General features: G+C 71.3%; 3 protein-coding genes and 1 pseudogene across 7 annotated transcripts; 2 read left to right on the forward strand and 2 right to left on the reverse strand.

Annotated features, from left to right (window-relative positions):
• Positions 1 to 692: 692 nt before the first annotated feature.
• LOC142005610 (glypican-6-like) lies at positions 693 to 5,153 on the reverse strand (annotated as a pseudogene).
• A 585-nt stretch (positions 5,154 to 5,738) lies between these two features.
• GAL3ST4 (galactose-3-O-sulfotransferase 4) lies at positions 5,739 to 11,214 on the forward strand. Of its 5 annotated transcripts, none has more exons than XM_074982971.1 (4): positions 5,739 to 5,864; positions 8,384 to 8,494; positions 9,115 to 9,415; positions 9,994 to 11,214. In XM_074982971.1, exons 2-4 carry the CDS (start codon positions 8,385 to 8,387, stop codon positions 10,813 to 10,815), a joined length of 1,233 nt encoding a protein of 410 aa, XP_074839072.1. In that variant the 5' UTR covers positions 5,739 to 5,864; position 8,384; the 3' UTR covers positions 10,816 to 11,214. The 5 variants fall into 5 exon arrangements, with proteins under 5 accessions (XP_074839072.1, XP_074839071.1, XP_074839070.1 ...); XM_074982970.1 differs by lacking the exon at positions 5,739 to 5,864 and adding an exon at positions 6,116 to 6,244; XM_074982969.1 differs by lacking the exon at positions 5,739 to 5,864 and adding an exon at positions 6,124 to 6,244 and having other exon boundaries at positions 8,381 to 8,494.
• A 1,588-nt stretch (positions 11,215 to 12,802) lies between these two features.
• TRAPPC14 (trafficking protein particle complex subunit 14) lies at positions 12,803 to 22,669 on the forward strand. The gene is made up of 11 exons (XM_074982980.1): positions 12,803 to 13,820; positions 15,254 to 15,349; positions 15,497 to 15,626; positions 16,201 to 16,287; positions 17,051 to 17,171; positions 17,604 to 17,751; positions 18,102 to 18,184; positions 18,639 to 18,802; positions 19,877 to 20,031; positions 20,854 to 21,047; positions 22,363 to 22,669. Exons 1-11 carry the CDS (start codon positions 13,446 to 13,448, stop codon positions 22,514 to 22,516), a joined length of 1,707 nt encoding a protein of 568 aa, XP_074839081.1. The 5' UTR covers positions 12,803 to 13,445; the 3' UTR covers positions 22,517 to 22,669.
• A 462-nt stretch (positions 22,670 to 23,131) lies between these two features.
• On the reverse strand, positions 23,132 to 24,998 carry LAMTOR4 (late endosomal/lysosomal adaptor, MAPK and MTOR activator 4). The gene is made up of 4 exons (XM_074983032.1): positions 24,884 to 24,998; positions 24,437 to 24,517; positions 23,707 to 23,824; positions 23,132 to 23,425 (listed from the first exon to the last, which is right to left on the reverse strand). Exons 1-4 carry the CDS (start codon positions 24,968 to 24,970, stop codon positions 23,328 to 23,330), a joined length of 384 nt encoding a protein of 127 aa, XP_074839133.1. The 5' UTR covers positions 24,971 to 24,998; the 3' UTR covers positions 23,132 to 23,327.
• Positions 24,999 to 25,766: the final 768 nt, after the last annotated feature.

A 25,766-nucleotide genomic window follows, 5' to 3' on the forward strand; every position in this document is an offset into this window, starting at 1 on the left:
GACAGGCTCTAAGCTTGGACCAAGTTCTCTCTTGCATACCTCATGTAACACAACTGACCAGCGGCCCCCCCCAGGAGGGGCAGGAACTGTATGTTAACGAGCACACTTAATAAACCCGTAACACAAGCACTGCCTGCTCTGGGGGGCAGGGGGGAGCTAGGACTCCTGGGTTCTCTCCCCGGTGCTGGGAGGGCAGTGGGGGCTGGTGGTTAGAGCAGGGGGTGGGAGCCAGGACTCCTGGGTTCTCTCCCTGGCGCTGGGAGGGCAGTGGGGGTGGTGGTTAGAGCAGGGGGGTGGGAGCCAGGACTCCTGGGTTCTCTCCCTGGTGCTGGGAGGGTAGTGGGGGCTGGTGGTTAGAGCAGGGGCTGGGAGCCAGGACACCTGGGTTCTCTCTCGAGTGCTGGGAGGGCAGTGGGGGCTGGTGGTGAGAGCAGGGGGTGGGAGCCAGGACTCCTGGGTTCTCTCCCCGGTCCCCGGCGCTGGGAGGGCAGTGGGGGCTGGGGGTTAGAGCAGGGGCTGGGAGCCAGGACTCCTGGGTTCTCTCCCCGGCGCTGGGAGGGCAGTGGGGGCTGGTGGGTAGAGCAGGGGGTGGGAGCCAGGACTCCTCGGGTCTCTCCCTGGCGCTGGGAGGGCAGTGGGGGCTGGTGGTCAGAGCAGGGGGTCGGGAGCCAGGACTCCTGGGTTCTCTCCCCGGCGCTGAGAGGGCAGTGAGGGCTGGTGGGTAGAGCAGGGGGTCGGGAGCCAGGACTCCTGGGTTCTCTCTCCGGTGCTGGGAGGGCAGTGGGGCCTGGTGGTTAGAAGCACGCCCTGCCCTGGCCCGGCCCGGCCCTTTGCACCACAAGCTGTTGCCAGGTCCCTATAGCACGTGCCACGGCCCCCGTGCAACCAGCCTCTCGCACGAGGGAGTCGCAGCCCTGTGCAAACGCCCCCCCACCCCACCCACTGCCACAGCCGCTCCATGCCTCAGCCAATAAATTACACATTTATTGTGTCATAAGAAAGAAGACAATCGCCTGGGCCTGCCCCACAGCCCAGCTCCCCCCTGCAGTGGGGCAGGCCCACACCTGGCTGCAGGGCTCCCCACTAATGGCCCAGGCTGCAGCCTCGTTAGCCCCTAATAAATACACCTCTAAAACCACGAGGTAAAAAATAACAGCTCTGGGGGGGGGGCTGGTGCCCCCCAGGGACCTCCTGCCATCCCCCGGGGGACCCCCCCCCACTCACCCGCGTCCTGGAAGCAACCAGGTCGGGGGGTGCGATTTCCACCTCCACCTCGGGGTTATTGAGCTGCCCCACCAGCCCGTCAGCCGTCGCCTCCGGCAGGTACCTGGGGGGACAGGCTGGGGGGCTCCAGCCTTGGGGTATCAGTGTATAATCAAGGGGGGACTCGCCGGGGGAGCCCTGGGGCGCCTCGGAGGCCGACCGAGGCCCTGGAGGAAGCGTCCCCTCGTTAGCGCCGGCTTTACGCCCGGCTAACGACTCCCCCCCCACCCGAGTGTGCCTCAGTTTCCCCACAGGCCTGGCCCAGCTGCGCCGCAGGGAGAGAAGCCGGGATGCCCGGGGCTTCCTGAGCGTGGGGATGAGGGGCCGTGTGATGGAGTGGGGGGGGTGCATGTGTGAGTCAGGCTGGATGTGAGAGACAAGCAGAGCAGCTCCCAGTGGCTAAGGGTGACCCTGGGGCTACAACTGGCAGGTAACACCTCTGCCTGAACAAAGAGCAGGGAGGAGCTGAGCTGGGTTTTGAATCGGGGGCGGCAGTTAGAGGCTGGGGAAGGGAGAGCTGGAAGGCAGCCAGCCTGAGGAGGGGGAAGCTACACCCCAGAGGGGCTCCCCTCGGGGTCTTCCCCCCAGGACGGGTTGGAAGGACTGTCTCTGGCTGCTGTACTGTCGCTTCTGTGGGAAACTGGGCATCTGTTGCCTAATAAACCTCCTGTTGTACCTGCTGAGTGAGAGTCACTCCTGCCAGCAGACGGGGTGCAGTGCAGGGGGACCCCTGAACCCCATCACAGGCCGTCACAGCGGTTTCCAAACACTTGCAAGAGGGGCACAAGGAGAAGGGAGAAAAATGGTTCCCCGGGCCTCTGAGGGTGGGTCAGAGCAATGGGTTTAAGCTGCAGCCAGGGAGGCGGAGGTCGGCCAGGAGGAAAAAGAAGGGCCGGGGGAGGTTGTGGGATCTCGGGGGCTGGGGATTTTCGGAAGCCGGCGAGGCCGGGAAGGGGACCAGCCGCCGGCAGAGCCTGGGAGGCCACTGCCAGTTCCACCCCCGACCCCCCTGGTGCAGGAAGGACAGGGGTGCGCTGGAAAGGGGCCGGCTTAGGCCACGGAAAGGTGCCGGGGGCTGGAGCACGGGGCTGAGGGACTGGGGTTTGACGGCAGCCACCACCTCCCCGGGGGGCTGTTCTCGGGGGGCCGGGCGGCAGGACGAGGCGCGACGGGTGAGGTTCAGGTCGGAGCGGGGGGAAAAACTCCCTCCCTGGGAGAAACCCGGTTCTCCTGGGCCTCTGAGGGTGGGTCTGAGCAATGGGTTTAAACCGCCGCTCTCGTGTGCGCGGGAGCTGGGAACCAGCAGGGCAGCGAGGCCCTGGGGCGGTGGGACCTCCAGCCCAGCCCCACCTCACCTGCCCGGGGCCTGCCCGTTCCAACACCCGGCCTCCTCCGTCCCGTCGGCCGCCACTTTGGGGTCGCTGCACAGCGGAGGGGGCAGGCCCAGCCAGAAGCCCCGCACCAGCCGCAGCTTGTCCTTCACCTGGGGGGGGGGTCGGCCCCACGGCCGGCTGGGGGGTGTGGGGAGGCGGATCCTGCACCCCACAGCCGGGGCGGGACCAGGCTGGCCAGAGGGGAGGGGCTGGGGGGTCATTTTCTGGGCACTGCCCCCCCCACCCACCCGCACGTGCCTCAGTTTCCCCGGGATGGGACGGGACAGGAACGGGCGGCTCGGGGGGGGTGGTCCCTACCAGGCGGTCCAGGTTGGTCCCCGCGGCCCTGGTGGGCTTCTCCTCGGGGGTCCTGGGACAGCTGGGGGCGGGGCAGAGGGATGGGAGTGGGTGGAGCCAGCCGCTGGGCCGCCCCCCCCCCCTTGGCGGAGCTCTGCACCCCGTTCTCCCGCAGGCGCATGAGCCCCTCGGAGATCTTCACCCCGACGGCCTCGGCCGCCAGCTCCACGTTGAAGGGCCCCTCCAGCCGCTCGGCCACCCGGAGCAGGGCGTCTGGAGGGGCGGGGTTACGCGGGGGGCCGCCCCATCCCCTGCCCTGGCGCCGCCCCTACCTCCCAGCCCCTCCCGCTGCCCCGCCTCGCCACCCAGCCCCACACCCTGACCCGCCCCAACACCCAGCCCTACCCCTGTGCTCCCCAGCCCCGCCCCCTGCCCCGCCCCACCACCCAGCCCTGCCCCCTGCCCTGCCTCACTCCCCAGCCCCACCCCCTGCCCCACCTCACCCCCCAGCCCTACCCCTGTGCTCCCCAGCCCCGCCCCCTGCCCCGCCCCACCACCCAGCCCCGCCCCCTGCCCTGCCTCACTCCCCAGCCCCACCCCCTGCCCCACCTCACCCCCCAGCCCTACCCCTGTGCTCCCCAGCCCCGCCCCCTGCCCCGCCCCACCACCCAGCCCCACCCCCTGACCTGCCCCCACCACCCAGCCCTACCCCTGTGCTCCCCAGCCCCGCCCCCTGCCCCGCCCCACCACCCAGCCCTGCCCCCTGCCCTGCCTCACTCCCCAGCCCCACCCCCTGCCCCACCTCACCCCCCAGCCCTACCCCTGTGCTCCCCAGCCCCGCCCCCTGCCCCGCCCCACCACCCCAGCCCCGCCCCCTGCCCTGCCTCACTCCCCAGCCCCGCCCCCTGCCCCACCTCACCCCCCAGCCTACCCCTGTGCTCCCCAGGCCCGCCCCCCTGCCCCGCCCCACCACCCAGCCCTACCCCTGTGCTCCCCAGCCCCGCCCCCCTGCCCCACCCTCACCCCCCCAGCCCCACACCCTGACCCGCCCCACCACCCAGCCCTACCCCTCTACTCCCCAGCCCTGCCCCTGCCCCATCTCCGTGCTCCCTAGCCCCACCCCCCGTCCCGCCTCACCCAGGAAGTGGTCCCACGGGGCATGCAGCTCGGTGGTGGGGGCCAGACACCCCTTCATCATGTTGAGGCAGAAGGGCAGCAGGGCCGGAGGGCGGGGTGCCCCAGCACAGGGGGCAGTAGGCCATACGCATGGCAGCCCGCAGGCACTTGCCGCTGGGGGTCAGCTGTGGGAGAGGGAGTCAGGAGGGACCCCACAGCCCGGGCCCGGGGGACCCCACAGCCCGGCCAAGGGAAGCGGAACGCCACAGCCTAGAGGGGGGGACCCCACAGCCCAGCCTGGGGGCACCCCACAGCCCGGCCAAGGGAAGCGGAACGCCACAGCCTAGAGGGGGGGACCCCACAGCCCAGCCTGGGGGCACCCCACAGCCCAGCCAAGGGAAACAGGGAACCCCACAGCCTAGAGGGGGGGGCTGCCCAGGTGGGTGGGTGGGGCTCTCTGCCCTCCGCCACACCCTGGGGACACCCCCAAATTCCTGCGAGGCGGATTGGACGCCCGAGCCTCCGTTTACCCGCCATCCCGGCTGGGGCTGGGGGGGATCTCACCTCCCGTTGCGCCCCTAAAACATTGCTCGTGCTGGTACAGAGCCAAGTGCTACCCCTGCACAAACGGACCGGCCGCTAGCCCACTGCCCTGCCAGCCGGCTGCTCTGTGGGTTTGCCGTGGGGCAAAGCTCTGGGATTTCAGCCTCTCCGTGGCTTCACCTCTGGGACTCTGTGTCTCCTTCAGGGCGGGGGCTGACTGAATAACTCCAGACGCCAGCTTTGATCTGGGCTTCCTGAACAGGCGGGGGAAACCGTAGCCAAGCCAGAGTTAGGGCTGCAGGGCCAGAAGGCTCCCAGCTGATTCAACCGCTCCCCCTTCCCACACCTTTCACAAGGGTGGTGACCGCCCTGTCTCCCTCCCACAAGTTTAACGAGTCCCGCGCTGGGCCGGTAGTTTAACCTGTGACGTGGCAGCGATAAGAGTCTCCAACAGGTCGAACGCCGGGACTTTCTTCGACCGCTACCCACCGGGTCTTGCAAACGAGGCAAGCAGCTGCTCAGACCCGGCCTGAGCTCTTCACTTCCACCTGAACGACCCATGTGATGGAGTTGGCGGCAGTGCATGGGTGAGACTCAGGCTGGGTGTGTGCGTGAGGGGCAGAGCAGCTCCCAGCGGCTAAGGATGACCCCTGGGCTGTACCCTAGGCTGGCAGGTAACACCTCTGCCCTGAGCACAGAGCAGGGAGGAGCCGAGCTGGGTTTGAATGGGGGCGGCAGTGAGAAGCTGGGGGGAGAGGGAGCTGGAGGGCAGCCAGCCTGGCGCGGGCGGAAGCTGCACCCCAGAGGGGCACCCCTCGGGCTCCTCTCCCCAGGACGGGTTGGAATGACTGTCTCTGCCGGCTGTACTGACCCCTCTGTGCTGAGCTGGGCTCTGGCGCCTCCTAAACCTCCCGTTCTACCTGCTGGGTGAGAGTCCCTCCTGCCTGCGGCCGGGGGGCAGCGCTTGGGGACCCCTGAACCCCGTCACAACACAGAAAGAAGCGTTCCTCCGATTCCTTCGGCGTCAGCGGCTGCTTTCCTCACGGCGACAGAAACCATCTCCCCCACCCCCCGGCAAGGGAAAAAAGGTAACGTTGCAACCCAGGCTCCACGGGAAGCCGGCGTCCTCGGGTAAGAGGACGAGGCCCGGAAAAGCCGGCCGGCGAGCAACGAGAGAAACTCGGTCGTTAACGCGGCAAGGCGTGGAGAGGCGGCCGCGTGCTCAGAAGCGTCACGGACGGCGGGGGGAAAAATCCCGGCTTGTTTGCCGTCGTAAGGGCCCTTTTCCAGAGGCGTGTCCGGAACGGAGCCAGGCCGGGGCCCAGCCGGCCGACAGGACTTTAACTCTGCAGCTGCGAAGGGAGAAGGGTTCTCTGCCTGCAACCGGCCCAGGCCAGAGAGGGGAAGCCGGGGGGAATCACACTCGAGGAGGCGGCGGGTTCGTTGAATCGAACGAGCCCGTGCGCCAGGACAACCAGAAAGGGATATTTCGCTTCGGCAGATGCCCTGGGGCTGCCCGCAGGTCCCGCCGGGCGTCTGTCCCAGACGCGTCCGTGTGTCGGGGGGCCCCCCTCCCCAGGCACGCCCAGGAGCGGGGCCCGGCTGGGACTGGCCTCCCTCGGCCAGCGTGGCTGTGGCCGCTGCGTGGGCCGGTGGGTTGGCACAGTTCTCGCGCCGGTGGGGGGGACTGGGGGGGACCCCAGTAACCTGGGCTGGGAGTGGAGGACGGGGGGGGCAGCAGCAGTGGGGGGGGGCTGGGGGGGACCCCAGTAACCTGGGCTGGGAGTGGAGGACGGGGGGGCAGCAGCAGTGGGGGGGGGCTGGGGGGACCCCAGTAACCTGGGCTGGGAGTGGAGGACGGGGGGGGCAGCAGCAGTGGTGGGGGGCTGGGGGGGACCCCAGTAACCTGGGCTGGGAGTGGAGGACGGGGGGGGCAGCAGCAGTGGGGGGGGGCTGGGGGGACCCCAGTAACCTGGGCTGGGAGTGGAGGACGGGGGGACAGCAGCCGGGGGGGTCTGGGGGGGACCCCAGTAACCTGGGCTGGGAGTGGAGGACGGGGGGGGCAGCAGCAGTGGGGGGGGCTGGGGGGGGACCCCAGTAACCTGGGCTGGGAATGGAGGACGGGGGGGCAGCAGCAGTGGGGGGGGGCTGGGGGGACCCCAGTAACCTGGGCTGGGAGTGGGGGGCCCGGGGGGGGCAGCAGCAGTGGTGGGGGGCTCGGGGGATCCTAGTAACCTGGGCTGGAGTGAGGGGGCCTAGGGGGACAGCAGCCGGGGGGGTCTGGGGGGGACCCCAGTAACCTGGGCTGGGAGTGGGGGGACAGGGGGGTAGCAACCTGGGTGGGGGGTCTGGGGTGACCCCAGTAATGTGGGCTGGAGTGGGGGGCCCGGGGGGGAGGCCCTGTCTCCCCGGCCAGCTCCCCTCCTTCCCGGGACGCGGACTCTTGTTGTGAAGGCTCCTGGGGGGCGGGGGGGCGAGGGGAGGGGCGAGGCGGACGAGGCGGTGGGGGGGGCGGACAAAGGGAGCGGAGGAGAGAAGTTAGACCCGAGAGAAAGTTTGGGGAGCCAGACGGGAGGCGGCCCGGGGGGGGCCGGGCAGGGGGGCTCGGGGCCAGGCGGGGGGGCCGGGCAGGGGGGCTCGGGACCAGCCCCCTAGCCCAGGAATGGGGGGTCTCGGTGGCTGGGGACAGAGCTGAAGGAAATCCCGAGGTCTCCCCCCAGCGCAGCGTGAGTACAGGGCGGGGGGGCGGACAGGCACACAGGCGGAGGGGGTGGAAAGGCCGCCCCCAGCCCCACCCCCACCCCTGCCCCCCGCGCCCCGCCCCACACCTTGACCCACCGCCCCCCCCTCATCCCCTGCCCCCCAGCCCCACATCTTGCCGCACAACCCAACCCCGCCCCGCCGCCCCCACCCCCACCCCCTGCTCCCCAGCCCCACACCGCCCCGCCGCCCCCACCCTCATCCCCTGCCCCCAGCCCCACCCCCTGCCCCACAACCCAACCCCGCCCTGACGCCCCCAGCCCCCCAACCGCGCCCCCTCTCCCCGCCCCCCGCCCATAGGGTGGGGACCCCAGACCGCGGGGCCGGGCGGGGCAGGGGTCGTCCGTCTGCCCCTCCGCTGCAAGGGGGCCGGGCTGCGGTTCTCCGATGAGACGCAGATGGGGCCGGGCGGGACCAGCCTGTGGGGCCGGAGCCAGCTGGCCGGAGCCCAGCCCGCCTCCGCGGCCGGCCCCTGGGGCTCCAGGCGGGGAAATGCAGCCGCGTCTGGGGTGGAGCGGCTCCGGGACGGGCTCAGGCGGGCCTCAGGGTGGGTGCTGGGGGGGCAAAGAAGGGGGCAGATTCCCCTCCCCGGCTACAGGAGGGCGGGGGGGGGCTGGTGGTTAGAGCAGGGGGTGGGAGCCAGGACTCCTGGGTTCTCTCCCCGGCGTTGGGAGGGCAGTGGGGGCTGGTGGTTAGAGCAGGGGCCGGGAGCCAGGACTCCTGGGTTCTCTCCCCGGCGCTGGGAGGGCAGTGGGGGCTGGTGGTTAGAGCAGGGGCCGGGAGCCAGGACTCCTGGGTTCTCTCCCCGGCGCTGGGAGGGCAGTGGGGGCTGGTGGTTAGAGCAGGGGGTGGGAGCCAGGACTCCTGGGTTCTCTCCCCGGCGCTGGGAGGGCAGTGGGGGCTGGTGGTTAGAGCAGGGGGTGGGAGCCAGGACTCCTGGGTTCTCTCCCGGCGCTGGGAGGGCAGTGGGGGCTGGTGGTCAGAGCAGGAGCCAGGACTCCTGGGTTCCATGACTCTCTATCCCCCAGCAGGATGAAGCTGCCTCTGGGGTGCTGCCGGCTCCAGGTGCTGGCGGCCGCGCTGGGGGTGTGTATGACCATTGGCTTTGCCCTGCAGCTGCTGGGGATGCCTTTCCAGCAGAGGTGAGTGGCCGGGGGCTGCTCCTGGGGAACCCCAGGGGTCTCCCGCTGCCATAACAGGGTATCTCCCTGGAGCCCAACAACGGGTCCCCACTGCCTCTGGGCTCCACAAACCTTGCCCCTGGGATGGAGAAACCCCATGCAAAGGGGTGGCGTGGAAACAGAGCTTGGCCCCACAGGGTGGGCTCCAGGGGGCAGGAGAGGGAGGGAACCCAGGACTCCTGGGTTCTCTCCCTGACTCTGGGCGGGCAGTGGGGGCTGGTGGTTAGAGCAGGGGGTGGGAGCCAGGACTCCTGGGTTCTCTCCCCGGTGCTGGGAGGGCAGTGGGGGCTGGTGGTTAGAGCAGGGGCCGGGAGCCAGGACTCCTGGGTTCTCTCCCTGGCGCTGGGAGGGCAGTGGGGGCTGGTGGTTAGAGCAGGGGGTGGGAGCCAGGACTCCTGGGTTCTCTCCCTGGCGCTGGGAGGGCAGTGGGGGCTGGTGGTTAGAGCAGGGGGTGGGAGCCAGGACTCCTGGGTTCTCTCCCTGGCTTGGGCAGGGCAGTAGGAGCCGGTGAACAGGAGCCCTGGCCCCCCGCCCCACAGGAAGGACCAGGTGCCAGGTTGATGCACCCCCCTCTGCTCCAGGCGCCCCCCGGCAGAGCTGGCTCCCCGGCGCGCGCCCCCCAGGACGGCAGCGTTGGAGGAGGAGGGCTCCCGCCAGCCCCGGTGCCACATTGTTTTCCTGAAGACACACAAAACCGGCGGCAGCACCATCGTGAACCTGCTGCACCGGTATGGGGAGAGTCGGGGTCTGCGTTTCGCCCTCCCCCACCGCTACCAGTTCGGCTACCCCCAGCCCTTCCAGGCCCAGCGGGTGAGGGGCTACCGCCCGGGGGGGCCCCCCTTCGACATCCTGTGTCACCACATGCGCTTCAACCCGCCCGAGGTAGCCGGGGGCGCTCATGGGGCAGGGCTGGGGGCCATGCTGGTGGGGGAGCAGGGTGTGGGGGTCGCTAGGGGCCAGGCAGTGGGAGAAGGGGTCAGCTGAGCTGGGGCAGAGGGCTGCGTGGCGGGTAGGGTGTGGGGGTCTCCGGGCGGCAGGCAGTCACGGGGAGGGGGCCAGCCGAGCTGGGGGGAGAGGGCTGCGTGGGGGGCAGGGTGTGGGGGTCGCTAGGGGCCAGGTGAGCCGAGGGAGAGGGCCATGTGGGGGTCAGGGTGTGGGGGTCGCTAGGGGCCAGGCGAGCCGGGGGGAGAGGGCCGTGTGGGGGGCAGGGTGTGGGGGTCGCCAGGGGCCAGGCAGTCGGGGGTTGGGGGGAGAGGGCCGTGTGGGGGGCAGGGTGTGGGGGTCACGGGAAGAGGACCACACGGGGGGCACTGGAGGGAGGCAATTCGGGGGGCAGGGGGCTGTGAGGCGGTGCGGGTGGGGGGCTCTCAGTGGGGCACCCACGGAGGGCAGATCTGGGGGTGCCAGGGTCCCCCCTTCCCCCCACCCCACTTGCCGCCCCCCCCGCTCCTGCCCGGCAGGTGGAGAAGGTGATGGCCCCAGACAGCTTCTACTTCTCCATCGTGCGGGAGCCGGCGGCCCTGGCCGAGTCGGCGTTCGCCTACTACCGGGCGGTGGCGCCAGCCTTCCGCCGGGCCGGCACGCTGGCGCGCTTCCTGGAGGCGCCCGAGCGCTACTACGACCCGGCCGAGCGCGGGAATCACTACGCCCGCAACCTGCTGTGGTTCGACTTCGGGCTGCCGCCGCCGCCGCCCCGGCCGGGCCCCGAGGAGGTGCAGGCGGCCCTGGCCGGGCTGGAGCGGCGCTTCTCACTGGTATTGCTGGCGGAGCACTTCGACGAGTCGCTGGTGCTGCTGCGGGAGGCCCTGGGCTGGGCCGAGGCCGACGCCGACGCCTTCCGGCACAACGGGCGCAGCCCCCGGGCCGTCACCCGCCTGGCACCCGACCAGGCTGCCCGCCTGCGGGCCTGGAATGACCTGGACGGGGAGCTCTACGCCCACTTCAACCGCAGCTTCTGGCGCCGGGTGGAGGCCTTCGGGCCCGGCCGGCTGCGGGATGAGGTGGCCCGGCTGCGGGAGCGGCGGCGGGCGCTGGCCGGGCTCTGCCTGCAGGGCGGCGGCCCAGTGGAGGCGGCAGAGATCCCCGACCGGGCCATGCGCCCCTTCCAGCTGGGGCAGGCGCCGATCCTGGGGTACGCCCTGCGCTCGGGGCTGGGCCCCGCTGAGCGGCTGCTCTGCACCCGGCTCGTCACCCCCGAGCTGCAGTACAAGGACGCCCTGGACGCCCGGCAGTTCGGGGCCAACATCTCCGCCGGGCCTGCCCCAGCCGTGGGGGGCAGGTAACCCCGGTGGGCAGCGCTGGGCCGGGCGGGGACCCCCAGGCCCAGCCCCTCTGCATGGATAGCGGGGGCACTGCCCACTGGTCCCAAGACACAGGGCGATGTGGGGCCCAGACCCCTGGTACAGACTGATGGGGAGGCGGGGGGCTCAGCCCCACAGCACAGATGGGGGTGGCCAGCCCCTGGGTACAGACAGATGGGGGGCACAGTCCCCCCCGCACAAACAGCTGGAGGGGATGTGGACGTGGAGAGACGTGGGGCGCAGGTCTGCACATAGGGGGTGTGGGGGGCCCCCCAGCACTGGTGCCGAGTGGGGGTCCGTATCTGGGGGGGTCACTCAGTACCTCTCCCCCTCCCCCGGTCGTTAATTTCCCACCTTCCTCTTCTTCGCGTCCCTCGATACGGTTCCATTAAAAGCCCAGCCAGGAAAGTTGTCTGGGGAACGTGACTCAGCCACGGGCCGGTGTGGGGCAGCCGTGGGGGGCAAACGAGGGATGCGCCATGGGGCGGGGGAGGTGAGAGAAGAGAGGACGGGGGGTGCTCAGCCAGCACAACCCCCCCAACGAGACCCGCTGCCCCCTTGGACGTGGGTGCCCAGGGGCAGAGGCTGGGGGGGCCTTGCCCGCCCTCAAAAGGGGGGGGGTCATAGCCTCAAATACGAGTATGAACCACCCAGGCTGCCAATCATCGTTTGGGTGGACCTTGCACACCAGGAAGTCCCGCCCCACCATGCTGTTCCCTGGTTGAGCTTGGCTATGGGTACATCAACCGGTGCAAACCAGGAAGTCCCGCCCCTTCATGCTCTTTCCTGGCTGGGATTGACTCTGGGCCCGTCAATCAGCAGCAAACCAGGAAGTCCCTCCCCCTTTTGCTGGTTCCTGGCTGAGATTGGTTCTGTTCCCATCAATCATGCGCAAACCAGGAAGTCCCACCGCCTCATTCTCTTTCCTGGCTGGGATTGACTCTAGGCCCGTCAATCAGGCCCAAACCAGGAAGTCCCGCCCCCTTAGGGCGTTCCCAGGCAGGGATTGGCCTCGGCGCCTGTCTGTCATTGAAGAACAACCCAGGAAGTCCCGCCCCCGTCAGGTCCTGACAGGCCTGAGCTGTCCGTCATTCCATGGGGGCGGGACCATCCTGGAAGCCCCCCCCCGGAGGCAGCCGATTGGCCACTGGCCCTGTGCGTCACGTGCCGGTCCCTGTTCGCCCGCAACGGAGAAAGCCCCGCCCCTTCGGCCCTCCTCGGGCTGGGATTGGTCGGCGGCTGCGTACGGCAGAACTAGGAAGTCCCGCCCCCAAGCATCCGCCTGGGGACCTGTCCGTCTTCCGGGGGCGCCGGAGGGGTGGGGCCGTCTGTCGCGCTCCCCTCCCCCGCCCCCGCCCCCGCCCCCCGATCGATGCGCTCGGCGCTCGGCTGCGCGCCCTGCCCCCCCCCTCCCACGCCCGGCTCTGCCTCTGGCTCCGCCCCCTCCGCGCCCGGCCGCCGGCTGCAGCGCCCGGCGCGGGACCCCTGAGAGCGGCACCGCCCGGCCCCGGAGCCCGCCGGGTCCTAGCGCCGCCGTGTCCACCCCTCCCCCTCCCCGTCCCCCGGGTCCAAGCGCCGCCGGGTCCGTCCTTCCCCCTCCCCCTCCCCCGGGTCCTAGCGCCGCCGGGTCCGTCCCTCCCCCTCCCCGTCCCCGACCCCCGGGTCCTAGCGCCGCCGGGTCCACCCCTCCCCGTCCCCCGGGTCCAAGCGCCGCCGGGTCCGTCCTTCCCCCTCCCCCGGGTCCTAGCGCCGCCGGGTCCAAGCGCCGCCGGGTCCGTCCGTCCCCCTCCCCCTCCTCCTCCCCGGGGTCCTAGCGCCGCCGGGTCCGTCCCTCCCCCTCCCCGTTCCCCGGGTCCAAGCGCCGCCGGGTCCGTCCTTCCCCCTCCCCCGGGTCCTAGCGCCGCCGGGTCCGTCCGTCCCCCTCCCCCTCCCCCTCCCCCTCCCCCGGGTGCTAGCGCCGCCGGGTCCGTCCCTCCCCCTCCCCCGGGTCCTAGCGCCGCCGGGTCCGTCCCTCCCCCTCCCGCGGGTCCTAGCGCCGCCGGGTCCGTCCCTCCTCTTCCCCCAGGTCCTAGCGCCGCCGGGTCCGATCGCACCCCTCCCACGGGTCCTAGCGCCGCCGGGTCCGTCCCTCCTCTTCCCCCAGGTCCTAGCGCCGCCGGGTCCGGTCGCATCCCTCCCCCGGGTCCTAGCGCCGCTGTTTCCTTCCTTCCTCTTCCCCCCGGGTCCTAGCGCCGCCGGGTCCTTCCCTCCCCCGGGTCCTAACGCCAACCTGTCCTATCCCCCCCTTCCCCCTCCCCAGTGCTAGCGCTACTCCTCCTTCCGCTTCCCCACCTCCCCCCCCCGGGTCCTGGTGCCACTCCTCCCCCGCCTCCCCTGGGTCTCAGCGCCACCCAGCCCTCAGCGCTCCCACGTCCTCTGGGTCCTAGTGCTGCTCGATCCCCTTCCCCTCTACCCCCAGGTCCTAGTGCCTCCCGCCTCTCCCCCAGCCCCCCCGGGTCTTAGTGCCACCTGGTCTACCCACCCCCCCACCCCTAGTGACGGGTCCCCCCCCAGCAATCCCTCCCCCACCCGCCCCTCCCCCTGGGTCCTAGACCCCCCCGCACTCCCCAGGCATGGAGGCGCAGTGCGAATACTTCATGTATTTCCCGGCGGTGCCCTGCCCTGGGCGGGAGCTGCTCCGGGCCGAGCCGGGCCGGTACCGGGCACTGCCACGGCGCAACCACCTCTACCTGGGCGAGACTGTCCGATTCCTGCTGGTGCTGCGAGGCCGGCCCGGAGCCGCCGCCCCCCGGGCGCCCTGGGGGGAGCTGGGTGCCTCCCTGGCTGCCCTGGCCAGCGTCAGCCCCGGGGGCGGGGCGGGGGACGCAGAGCCCCCCGAGGGGCCCGGCCCTGATGGAGACGGGCCTCCCCCAGCCCCTGGCCAGTTCCGCGACTGCCGGCCCCTGTTGACCCACGGCCAGGGCCCCCCGGGGCGGCCAGCAGCTGGGGTGAGAGGGGGCACCTGGGGCAGCTGTGGGGTGTATGGGGGGCTCTCTGTGGGGCAGGAGCAAGGGTTGGGTGCTGGGTCCAGCAGGTCGGGAGCGAGGGGACCGGCCAGGCTGGGGGGCAGGGGCTGTGGGGCGGGAGGGAGGGGACCAGCAGGGCTGGGGGATGCAGGGGCTGTGGGGGTGGGAGTGAGGGGACCGGCCAGGCTGAGGGGCAGGGGCTGTGGGGCAGGAGGGGACCAGCAGGGCTGGGGGATGCAGGGGCTGTGGGTTGGGAGTGAGGGGACCGGCCAGGCTGAGGGGCAGGGGCTGTGGGGCGGGAGGGGACCAGCAGGGCTGGGGGATGCAGGGGCTGTGGGGCGGGAGTGAGGGGACCGGTAGGGCTGGGGGATGCAGGGCTGGGGGATGCGGGAGTGAGGGGACTGGCAGGGCTGGGGGATGCAGGGGCTGTGGGGTGGGAGCGAGGGGACCGGCAGGGCTGGGGGATGCAGGGGCTGTGGGGTGGGAGTGAGGGGACTGGCAGGGCCGGGGGGTGCAGGGACTATGGGGCGGGAGTGAGGGGACCGGCAGGGCTGGGGGATGCAGGGGCTGTGGGGTGGGAGTGAGGGGACTGGCAGGGCCGGGGGGTGCAGGGACTATGGGGCGGGAGTGAGGGGACCGGCAGGGCTGGGGGATGCAGGGGCTGTGGGGCGGGAATGAGGGGACTGGCAGGGCTGGGGGATGCAGGGGCTGTGGGGTGGGAGCGAGGGGACCGGCAGGGCTGGGGGATGCAGGGGCTGTGGGGTGGGAGTGAGGGGACCGGCAGGGCTGGGGGATGCAGGGGCTGTGGGTTGGGAGTGAGGGGACTGGCAGGGCCGGGGGGTGCAGGGACTATGGGGTGGGAGTGAGGGGACCGGCAGGGCTGGGGAATGCAGGGGCTGTGGGGTGGGAGTGAGGGGACCGGCAGGGCTGGGGGATGCAGGGGCTGTGGGGTGGGAGTGAGGGGACCGGCAGGGCTGGGGAATGCAGGGGCTGTGGAGTTAGGAGTGAGGGGGACCGGCAGGGCTGGGGGATGCAGGGGCTGTGGGGTGGGAGTGAGGGGACCGGCAGGGCTGGGGGATGCAGGGACTATGGGGTGGGAGTGAGGGGTCCAGCAGGGCTGGGGGATGCAGGGGCTGTGGGGTGGGAGTGAGGGGACCGGCAGGGCTGGGGGGTGCAGGGACTATGGGGTGGGAGTGAGGGGACCGGCAGGGCTGGGGGGTGCAGGGGCTGTGGGGCGGGAGTGAGGGGACCGGCAGGGCTGGGGGGTGCAGGGGCTGTGGGCGGGAGTGAGGGGACGGGCAGGGCTGGGGGGTGCAGGGGCTGTGGGGTGGGAGCGAGGGGATCGGCAGGGCTGGGGGATGCAGGGGCTGTGGGGCGGGAGTGAGGGGACCGGCTGACACCCCCCTGCCCCCCAGATTCCGGTGGAGGAGCCGATCGTCTCGGCGGACGAGGTCATTTTCCCCCTCACCATCTCTCTGGACAAGCTGCCACCCGGCACCGCCAAGGCCAAGGTGAGGGGGGGCGCGGGGGTGGGGAGAAAGGGGAGGCGGGGACCCTGGGGATTTGGGGGGGCTCCCGGGGGGGGCCAGGGGTGGGGACCCCCGGGAGCTACAAGTAGCCCCTCTGGCTGATGCCCCTGGCCTGGCCTGGCCCGGCAGGTGGTGGTGACGCTGTGGCGGAGGGAGCAGGAGCCGCCGGAGGTCGGGGAACGCGGGTACCTGAGCCTCCTGCAGAGCCAGGCCCCGGCCCAGCTCTTCCGCGAACAGCAGGCGGCCTTCAAAGCCCAAGGTAGGGGCTGCCGTGGGCCCCCGGCCCTGCCCCATAGCCCTGGCCCACGTCCCGGCTCCCTGGTCCCTGCCCCATAGTCCCAGCCCTGCCCCATGGCCCAGCTCCCTGGTCCCCGCCCCATAGCCCCAGCCCTGCCCCATGGCCCTGCCCCCTAGCCCCAACCCCGGCCCTGGTCCCCACTCTATAGCCCTGCCCTACGGCCCAGCTCCCTGGTCCCCAGCCCTGCCCCATGGCCCTGCCCCCTAGCCCCAACCCCGGCCCTGGTCCCCACTCTATAGCCCTGCCCTACGGCCCAGCTCCCTGGTCCCCAGCCCTGCCCCATGGCCCTGCCCCCTGCCCCCTAGCCCCAACCCCGGCCCTGGTCCCCACCCCATAGCCCTGCTCCACGGCCCTGCTCCCTGGTCCCTGCCCCATAGCCCCACCCCCTGGACCTCACCCCACAGCCCCCAGGCCCTGCCCCCTCAGGGCACCCGAGATTTTTTTCCCTCCTGCACCAGGGGCCCTGCCCCACTGGGAGCCATCGAGTTGCCGCTCGGCCCCCCGGGCGGCCGCTCTGACCCCCCTGCCCCCCCAGTGAGCACCGTGCTGACCGTCCTGCCCCCACCCGGGCTTAAGTGTCGCCAGCTCAGCGTGGCCGGGAAGTACCTCACCGTGCTCAAGGGTAAGGCGGGCGCCCCGGCCGGGCCTGGGGGGCGGAGCTGGGGCAATGGGGTCTCAGGGGCTGGAGCAGGGGGCAGTTGGGACCAAGGGGGCGGAGCCGGGGGAGTAGGTCCCAGGGGGCAGAGCTGTGGGAGGGCAGGGACCCAGGGGAGCAGGTCCCAGTGGGGGTAGCGGGGACCCAAGCAGCAGAGGTGGGGCCGGTGCGGTCTCAGGGGGCGAAGCCGGGGGAGGGGGGACCCAGGGGACGGAGCCGGGGGAGCACGTCCCAGAGGGCGGAGGCGGGGCCAGTGGAGTCCCAGGGGGCGGAGCTGGGACCCAGGGGGTGGAGCTGGGGGAGCAAGTACCGGGGGGTGGGGCCAGGGCCAGTGGGGTCCCAGGGGGCGGAGCTGGGGGAGTGGGGACCCAGGGGGCGGAGCCAGGGGAGCGGGGACCCAGGGGGAGCGGGGACCAGGGGGCGGAGCCGGGGGAGCGGGGACCCAGAGGGAGGAGCAGGGACCCGGGGGCGGAGCCGGGGGAGGGGGCCCCAGGGGGAGTAGGACCCGGGGGGCGGAGCCGGGGGAGTAGGACCCAGGGGGCGGAGCCGGAGGAGCGGGGGGCGGAGCCAGGAAAGGGGGCCCCAGGGGGAGGAGCCGGGGGAGCAGGGACCAGGGGGCGGAGCCGGGGGAGGGGGCCCCAGGGGGAGCAGGGACCCAGGGGGCGGAGCCGGGGGAGCGGGGACCCGGGGGCGGAGCCGTGCCCTGCCTCTCACCCCCCCCGCCCCCCAGTGCGGAACAGCTGCTCCCAGGACGAGATCTCGGTCTGGGACGTCCGCGTCCTGCCCAACTTCAACGCCAGTTACCTGCCCATGCTGCCCGACGGCTCCGTCATGCTGGTGGACGACGTTTGGTGAGCGGGCCGGGGGCGGCGCTGTGGGGCAGGCCGTGGGGCGGTGCCGGGTGGTGTCTCTGTGGGCAGGCCCTGGGGTGTTGCAGGGGTTTTCCATGGGGAAGGCTGTGGGGCAGTGCTGGGGTGTCTGCATGGGGCAGGCCGTGGGGTGGTGTCGGGGTGTCTCTAGGGAGAGGCTGTGGAATGGGGTGGGGAGTCTCCATGGGGCAGGCCGTGGGGTGTTGCAGTGGTATTCCATGGGGCAGGCTATGGGGCAGTCCCAGGAGTTGTCCATGGGGGAGTGCTGGGGTGTCTCCGTGGGGCAGGCCGTGGGGCGGTGCCGGGAGGGTCTCCGGGGGGCAGTGTGGGTGTCTCCGTGGACAAGCCATGGGGCGGTGCCGGGGGGGGTCTCCATGGGGCAGGCCCTCACGCCCTGCCCCGCCCCTTCTGCAGCCACCAGTCGGGCGAGGTGCCCATGGGCGCCTTCTGCCCCGTGGCGGACGCTGGCTCGGGCTGCCCCTGCGCCCTGCAGGCCCTGGAGGAGCAGAATTTCCTCTTCCGGCTGCACGCACCTGAGCGGCCCCAGGAGGACACCAAGGAGGTGGGTATGGGGCAGGGGGCGGGGCTGACACTCATGGGCAGGGAAACCGAGGCAGAGCCGTGGCTGGTGGGCGGGGCCATGGGGCGGGGGGCAGGGCTGTGACCTATGGGCGGGGAAACCAAGGCAGAGCCATGTCTGGTGGGCGGGGCCAGGTTCAGTGAGGGGGCGGGGCTGTTGGGCAGGGGGTAGGGCCATGGGAGGGGCTAGGGCCATTGAGGCAAGGCCATGAGGCTGGAGGAGGGGGAAGACCAATGAGGGGAAGGATGGGGTGCGGGCAGTGGGGGCGTGGCCAGGGCTGTGGAAGGGGCGTGGCCAAAGGCTGTCACTCACTGTCCCTCCCTATCTCCCAGGGACTGGAGGTGCCACTGGTGGCTGTGGTTCGGTGGTCCACCCCCAAACTCCCCTTCACCAGCAGCATCTACACCCACTACAGGTGAGCGACCCCAACTGGGCCAGCTCTGCCGTGCGGGCGGGGCCGTGGGGCGGCTCTGGGAGTGAGGGGGCCCTCCAGGGGAGGGCCAGGTGGGGTCTAGATGCTTGTGGGGGGGCCCCACTGCCCCCTCTTTATGCCTTCCACACTCGTGGACCCCCACCCCCCGAAAATTCCTGGGGGTCAGGGCGTGACCACGTTCGTTCCCACTCCGCTCCCTTCCGGTCTGTGGGGCGCCAGGCGTGAGGGTCTGCACCCCGCCCCGAGAAAGCCAGGACTCTTCTGGGCGAGGCCTCGGCCAATTCCTTTTCTGCAGATTTACTCTTGGACTGCAACAGAATCCACCAGCGGAGATGGTGCCCCCAGACACCGGGGTTCTCAGGGTGGAGGTGGAGCCCCAGACGCCTGGGCTGTAAAGGACCCCCCCGCTTTCTCCCACCCCCCCTTCCCCCCCCAGGCTGCCCAGCATCCGCCTGGACCGGCCGCGCTTCGTGATGATGGCCGCCTGCGAGTCGCCTGTGCCCCTGCGGAGCCGCTTCACCGTCACCTACACGCTCCTCAACGACCTGCAGGACTTCCTGGCCGTGCGCCTCGTCTGGACGCCCGACAGCGCCACCGCCGGTGGGCGGGGCTGGGAGCTTGGGGCGGGGCCATGGGTGGGTCTCAAGCTGAGCTGTGCAGGCGGGACCACGGCGGGGGGTGGGGCCACAGGTGGGTCTGAGGCTGAGCTGTGGGGGCAGGGCCATGGCGGGTGGGTGGGGCCATGGGTGGGTCTGAGGCTGAGCTGTGGGGGCAGGGCCACAGGTGGGTCTTAGGCTCAGCTGTGGGGGCGGGGCCATGGCAGGTGGGCGGGGCCATGGCTGGGCCTGTGGCAGGGCTGTGGGGGCGGGGCCATGGCAGGTGGGCGGGGCCATGGCTGGGCCTGTGACAGGGTTGTGGGGGTGGGGCCATGGCAGGTGGGCGGGGCCATGGCTGGGCCTGTGGCAGGGCTGTGGGGGCGGGGCCATGGCAGGTGGGCGGGGCCATGGCTGGGCCTGTGACAGGGTTGTGGGGGTGGGGCCATGGCAGGTGGGCGGGGCCATGGCTGGGCCTGTGGCAGGGCTGTGGGGGCGGGGCCGCGGCAGGTGGGCGGGGCCATGGCTGGGCCTGTGACAGGGTTGTGGGGGTGGGGCCATGGCAGGTGGGCGGGGCCATGGCTGGGCCTGTGGCAGGGCTGTGGGGGCGGGGCTGTGGCAGGTGGGCGGGGCCATGGCTGGGCCTGTGGCAGGGCCATGGCAGGTGGGTGGGGCCATAGCTGGGCCTGTGGCAGGGCTGTGGGGGCGGGGCCATGGCAGGGGGGCGGGGCCATGGCTGGGCCTGTGGCAGGGTTGTGGGGGTGGGGCCATGGCAGGTGGGCGGGGCCATGGCTGGGCCTGTGACAGGTTGTGGGGGTGGGGCCATGGCAGGTGGGCGGGGCCATGGCTGGGCCTGTGGCAGGGCTGTGGGGGCGGGGCCGCGGCAGGTGGGCGGGGCCATGGCTGGGCCTGTGGCAGGGCTGTGGGGGCGGGGCCATGGCAGGGGGGCGGGGCCATGGCTGGGCCTGTGGCAGGGCTGTGGCCCTGGCAGGTGGGCGGAGCCAGGGGCTGGTAGGGGGAGGAGGGGCTGGGGGTCACGGGGCCCCCACCAGGAGCTGACTGCCCCCCCGCCGCCCCGCAGGGAAGAAGCTGTCCGGAGCGGAGCGCCGGGCCACGCAGGCCGCCCTGGACTCCATCGTCTGCCACACGCCCCTCAACTGCCTGGGCTACTCCCGCAAGGGCAGCGCCCTGAGCGTCCGCGTGGCCTTCCAGGCCCTGCGCGCCGGCCTCTTCGAGGTGCCTACCGCAGCGCCGGGCGCCTGGGTTCTCTCCCCGGGCTGGGAGGGCAGTGGGGGCTGGTGGTCAGAGCAGGGGGCCGGGAGCCAGGACTCCTGGGTTCTCTCCCCGGGCTGGGAGGGCAGTGGGGGCTGGTGGTTAGAGCAGGGGCCGGGAGCCAGGACTCCTGGGTTCTCTTTCCAGCGCTGGGAGGGCAGTGGGGGCTGGTGGTCAGAGCAGGGGGCTGGGAGCCAGGACTCCTGGGTTCTCTCCCCGGTGCTGGGAGGGCAGTGGGGGCTGGTGGATAGAGCAGGGGGTGGTAGCCAGGACTCCTGGGTTCTCTCCCTGGCGCTGGGAGGGCAGTGGGGGCTGGTGGTCAGAGCAGGGGGTGGTAGCCAGGACTCCTGGGTTCTCTCCCCGGCGCTGGGAGGGCAGTGGGGGCTGGTGGGTAGAGCAGGGGGCGGGAGCCAGGACTCCTGGGTTCTCTCCCCGGCGCTGGGAGGGCAGTGGGGGCTGGTGGTCAGAGCAGGGGGCCGGGAGCCAGGACTCCTGGGTTCTCTCCCTGGCGCTGGGAGGGCAGTGGGGGCTGGTGGTCAGAGCAGGGGGTGGGAGCCAGGACTCCTGGGTTCTCTTTCCAGCGCTGGGAGGGCAGTGGGGGCTGGTGGTCAGAGCAGGGGGCTGGGAGCCAGGACTCCTGGGTTCTCTCCCCGGTGCTGGGAGGGCAGTGGGGGCTGGTGCTTAGAGCAGGGGGGCCGGGAGCCAGGACTCCTGGGTTCTCAGGGGGGCAAGGGGGGCCCTGCCCTGCCCTGCTCTGCTCTGCAGTAACTGCCCCCCTCCCCGCAGCTCTCCCAGCACATGAAGCTGAAGCTGCAGTTCACGGCCAGTGTCTCCAACCCGCCGGCCGAGGCCCGGCCTGTGTCGCGCAGGGGCAGCCCCGGCAGCCCAGCTGTGCGGGAGCTGGTGGAACGGCACCAGGCCGGGCTGGGCCGGTCCCAGTCCTTCTCGCATCAGCAGTCCTCCCGCAGCCACCTCATGAGGTACGGGGACCATGGCAGGGTGTGGGGGGCAGGTGCTGTCAAGGGGGTGTTGGGGGGGGCTCCAGTGGGGGGCACTCAGGGGATCCGAGGGGGGTAGGAGAGCAGCCAGGAGGCTTATAGCAGCCAAGGCGGAGGAGCCTGGTTAAGTGGGTGGAGCTCTAACCACGGGCTCCGCCCCTTACTGTCTTGGCAGTTGGGTGGCCAATGGGGGGGAAGGCTTGTGGGGCTGGGCCCAGAAGGGGAGAGGGGCGGGAGGCAGGTGCAGTCATAGGGGCCAGGGTGGCTGTGGTGTCAGGTCGGGGGGAGTCAAGGGGGCAGCGAGGGTCATAGAGGCAGGTCACTTCAGGGTCAGGGGTCACCACGGGGTCAGGTGCGGTCACAGGGTCGCCATGGGGTCACCGCAGGGTCACCAGCAGAGTGTCAACCCAGTGTTAGGGTTGTGGGGTGAGAGTTGCCACAGGGTCATGGTCAGCTTGGGGTTAGGGACTAGTGTCACGGTGAGGTCAGGGTCAGGTGAGGTCCCGGGGGCGGGGCCCAGGGGCAGGGGTGGGCGGCGTCACCACAGGGTCAGGGAAGGTCACAGGTGGGGTCACTGAGAGGTCAGGAGAGGACACGGGTGGGGTCAGCTGAGGTCCCAGGGGCAGAAGGGGTCACCACAGGGTCGGGGGAGGACACAGGGGTCACTGAGAGGTCAGGAGAGGGCACCGGTGAGGTCACCACAGGGTCAGGTGGGATCACAGAGGCAGATCACTGCAGGGTCAGGTGAGGTCACAGAGGTGGGTCACTGTGAGGTCATGGGTGGGGTCACCAAGGGGTCAGATGAGGTTGGAGGGGGTGGGGTCGCTGTGAGGGCAAAAGAAGTCATGGGTGGGTCACCCCAGGGTCAGGTGAAGTCACAGAGGCAGGTCACTGTGGGGTCAGATGAGGTCATAAGGGCAGGGTCAGAGTGGGTTCACAGACAGGGTCATGGTCACCATGGGGTCAGGTGAGGTCGGGAGGGGTGGGGGGGTCACCGTGAGGTCAAGAGAGGTCAGAGGTCGCGGCACCATGGGGTCAGCTGGGGGTCATGAGCTGGGGTCAGCACGGGGTCAGGTGAGGTCACAGGGTCAGGGTTGCTGTGGGGTCAGCTGGGGGTCGTGGGCTGGGGTCGCTGCGGGGTCAGGTGAGGTCACAGGGTCAGGGTCACTGTGGGGTCAGCTGGGGGTCATGGGCTGGGGTCGCTGCAGAGTCAGGTGAGGTCACAGGGCCAGGGTCGCGGGCTGGGGTCACGGTGGGGCAGGGAGCAGCACCCCTGACCCCCCAGTGCCCCCCACAGGTCGGGCAGTGCCGTGGAGCGCCGGGCCATCACCCCGCCCGTGGGCTCCCCCGTGGGACGCCCCCTCTACCTGCCCCCCGAGAAGAGCGTCCTGGCGCTGGACAAGATTGTCAAGCGGGAGTGCAAGGTGCTGGTCGTGGACCCGGTGAAGTGACGGGCGCCAACGTCCCCCCCACAGCCTGAGGGCCGGGCTGTGGCAGGAGCTACCGGGGGGGGTGGTGGCGGCAACCCCACAGCCCCCCTCTTGTGCATCCCCCGAGCTGCCTGGGGGTGAGCAGGGCTGTGCCAAGCGGGGGAGGGGGTGGACATTTTGGGGTGCAGCAGGGGAGGGGAGAGGCCATGATTGCTGCTTGGGGGGGCATGTTCTGGGGGATCCTCTGTTCTGTTCCCCCTTGCAGGAGAGGGTAACAACCATGTGGGGGGGGTGAATGTTTCTCTGGGGGGAGCAGTACTCATTGTTTACAAACTCCTTTGTTCCTGCATTGCCTTTTTTCTTTGGGGGGTACCCCCTGCTGTGGGGGAGGGGGTCTTTGTTACTGCCAGGGGGGGCTGCAGTGGGGGACCCCCCCCCAGCCCTCCAGTTACACTGCTCTGTTATTTATTTGCCTGCAAATCGGTCGTGGCCGGGAATAAACCACATGGGACGGGGTCGAGGGCTCCTTGCGCGTGTGTGTTGGGGGGGGGGGGCCACATTCAGGGTCCCAGCTCCAGCTTGGGGGGCAGCTCAGAGGGTCCTGAGCCTGGCACAAAGACGACACCCCAGCCCAGCTAGGAAAGACAGTTTATTCCCGCCATGGTTACAGCAGAGGGTCTATCTGCCTGCCCCCCTTGGATGGGGGAGCCCTGCCCCCCGGGAGCTGCAGGGGAAAAGCCAGGCAGGGAGGACCCCCCCCTTCTTGCCCAGGGTAGAGCAGGCTCCAAAGGGGACCCAGCTGCCTTCGGGGGGCGCCCCCCCCACTTCCAGCTCAGACGGACACTGGCCCTCGCCCATGGTTCTGCCGCTTCACCACAAAAATCTTCTGGCCAGAGACGGTGACCAGGAAGGAGTGTTCCCCAAACACCACTGCGGGGAGAGGGGCAGAGGGTGAGAACCTGGGGGGCACCAGGCTGAGATGTGCCTCAGTTTCCCTTTACCAAGCCTCCCGGAGTAGGGGAAAGGAAAAGGCTCTGCAGGGACAGGGCGTCACCCACCCGGCCCGGGGAAACCCAGACACCCCTGGGGTCTGAGCCACGTACCCAGCCGGAGGGGCAGGTACAGGCCCCACAGCTGCAAGGGGGGGCCCAAGGCCATCTCTGCCCCCCACCCAGGAAGGGCGGCGTTGTCTCACCCCCCGCCAGACTCACCTGAGAGGCGTTTGAAGGGGGGGTCAGGGCCGCGCTGGAGCCGGAAGCCGCAGGCGGTGCCCACCAGCTCCGAGATCACGCCGGCCGTGTGCTCCGCGTTCTCCAGCTCGCCGGCCGACTGCCGAGCCGGGGAGAGGAGGAGAGATTAGTCAGGGGCACCGCTGCCCTGCCCCACTGCCCCTGCTCTGACCACCGACCCCCACTGCCCTCCCAGCGCCGGGGAGAGAACCCAGGAGTCCTGGCTCCCACCCCCTGCTCTAACCACCAGCCTCCGCTGCCCCCCCAGCGCCGGGGAGAGAACCCAGGAGTCCTGGCTCCCACCCCCTGCTCTAACCACCAGCCCCCACTGCCCTCCCAGCACCGGGGAGAGAACCCAGGAGTCCTGGCTCCCACCCCCTGCTCTAACCACCAGCCCCCGCTGCCCCCCCAGCGCCGGGGAGAGAACCCAGGAGTCCTGGCTCCCAGCCCCTGCTCTAACCACCAGCCCCCACTGCCCCCCCAGCGCCGGGGAGAGAACCCAGGAGTCCTGGCTCCCAGCCCCTGCTCTAACCACCAGCCCCCGCTGCCCCCCAGGGCCAGGGACAGAACCCAGGAGTCCTGGCTCCCGGCCCCTTCTCTAACCACCAGCCCCCACTGCCCTCCCAGCGCCGGGGAGAGAACCCAGGAGTCCTGGCTCCCAGCTCCAGCCTCCCCCCAGAAGAACCCAGGCATCCGGGGGGGGGGTGCTCACCGCCAGCACGGCCCCATCGCAGATGACGAGGTACCCCAGCTGATCCGGGATCCGCTCCAGCCCCTGGGTCAGCGCCGTGGTCTGGGGGCAAAGGGCGGTGTCAGCCGAGGACTGGGGGGGAGCAGGGGGCTTTGGCCCCCCCTAGGAAACCCCTCTGCGTCACAGGGACCCCCTGCGTCACGGGGAGCACTGGGGAATCCCCCCCATCATGGGGGGCGCTGGGGAAAATCATCCCTACGTCACAGGGGTCCCCCGGGGAATCCCGCCCTACGTCATAGCGGTCTAACACCCCCCAGCATCGGGGGTCCCTGGGGAAACTCTCCCCCTAGGTCATGGGGTTCTGTCTGGGAATCCCCCTCTACGTCATGGGGGGGGGCCCAGGGAATTGCCCCCCTACGTCACAGGGCCGGGGGGGATTCTCCGCCCCCGCCCGGGTCCCCCACTCACCATCTCCAGCCCGCCGCCGCCGCGCACGCCGCGATCAGCTGACCGACCGCCCCGCCCCTTCTTATGCCCGCCCCGCCCTGCGCCCATTGGCCCGCGGGGCTGCCCGTCCAGCCATCCTGCCCTGCCATTGGCCCGCCCAGGGACCTGCCCCCCCCCACGCGCCCGTTGGCCCCCCCGCGCCCCGTTCGCCAGCCTGCGCTGCTATTGGCCCGCCCTGGGGCCCGCCCCCCCGCGCGCCCGTTGGCCCCCGCGCTGCCCGTCCCGCCAGCCTGCGCTGCCATTGGCCCGTTCTGTGGCCCGCCCCCCTGCGCGCCCGTTGGCCCCCGCGCTGCCCGTCCCGCCAGCCTGCGCTGCCATTGGCCCGTCCTGTGGCCCGCCCCCCTGCGCGCCCGTTGGCCCCCGCGCTGCCCGTCCCGCCAACCTGCGCTGCCATTGGCCCGCCTTGGTACCCACCCACCCATCGCTCCGGCGGCTATGATTGGTCCGCGGTGCTGCCCGTCCGCCGACATGCGCATGTGGCGGGGGGAGGGGATGGGCAGGGCCAGAGCAATTTCCGTGGGCGGGGGCTATAGCCAGTGGGCGGGGCCCGCTCAGGGGCGGAAGTAACGGACGGGGGGCGGAGCCTCGTGCGGGCACGGCCAGTTCAAGGGGCGGGGCCAGTTCAAGGGGCGGGGCCAGTTCACTCAGGGGGCGGGGCTAGTTGGGGGCGGGGCTTCATTCAGGGGGCGGGGCCAGGGTCACCTTGAGGAACCCCCACCCCCGCCATGGGAGAGGGTGTCCAGGGTTCACCTCTGCCCCAGGCTCATGTGAGGGGAGCCTAGAGGAAAGCAGAGGCCCCCCCCAAAACAGGGCTTAGGGGGCACACTAGGTGGCTGGAGGTTGC

Source organism: Carettochelys insculpta, chromosome 34 (genome assembly GCF_033958435.1).
Source record: "Carettochelys insculpta isolate YL-2023 chromosome 34, ASM3395843v1, whole genome shotgun sequence".
NCBI classification, from domain to species: domain Eukaryota; kingdom Metazoa; phylum Chordata; order Testudines; family Carettochelyidae; genus Carettochelys; species Carettochelys insculpta.

What these genes read in the sequence shown, in the direction of transcription:
- GAL3ST4 (XM_074982971.1), top strand. Translation starts at nt 8,385, where the DNA reads ATGAAGCTGCCTCTGGGGTGCTGCCGGCTCCAGGTGCTGGCGGCCGCG. An exon ending in GGGATGCCTTTCCAGCAGAG is followed by an intron (nt 8,495 to 9,114) that starts GTGAGTGGCCGG and finishes CCTCTGCTCCAG; the next exon opens with GCGCCCCCCGGCAGAGCTGG. An exon ending in TGCGCTTCAACCCGCCCGAG is followed by an intron (nt 9,416 to 9,993) that starts GTAGCCGGGGGC and finishes CCTGCCCGGCAG; the next exon opens with GTGGAGAAGGTGATGGCCCC.
- TRAPPC14 (XM_074982980.1), top strand. Translation starts at nt 13,446, where the DNA reads ATGGAGGCGCAGTGCGAATACTTCATGTATTTCCCGGCGGTGCCCTGC. An exon ending in GGCGGCCTTCAAAGCCCAAG is followed by an intron (nt 15,627 to 16,200) that starts GTAGGGGCTGCC and finishes CTGCCCCCCCAG; the next exon opens with TGAGCACCGTGCTGACCGTC. An exon ending in TGCGCGCCGGCCTCTTCGAG is followed by an intron (nt 20,032 to 20,853) that starts GTGCCTACCGCA and finishes CCCTCCCCGCAG; the next exon opens with CTCTCCCAGCACATGAAGCT.
- LAMTOR4 (XM_074983032.1), bottom strand. Translation starts at nt 24,970, where the DNA reads ATGGGCGCAGGGCGGGGCGGGCATAAGAAGGGGCGGGGCGGTCGGTCA. An exon ending in GCGATGGGGCCGTGCTGGCG is followed by an intron (nt 23,825 to 24,436) that starts GTGAGCACCCCC and finishes CCGGCTCGGCAG; the next exon opens with TCGGCCGGCGAGCTGGAGAA. An exon ending in CCCCTTCAAACGCCTCTCAG is followed by an intron (nt 23,426 to 23,706) that starts GTGAGTCTGGCG and finishes CTCTCCCCGCAG; the next exon opens with TGGTGTTTGGGGAACACTCC.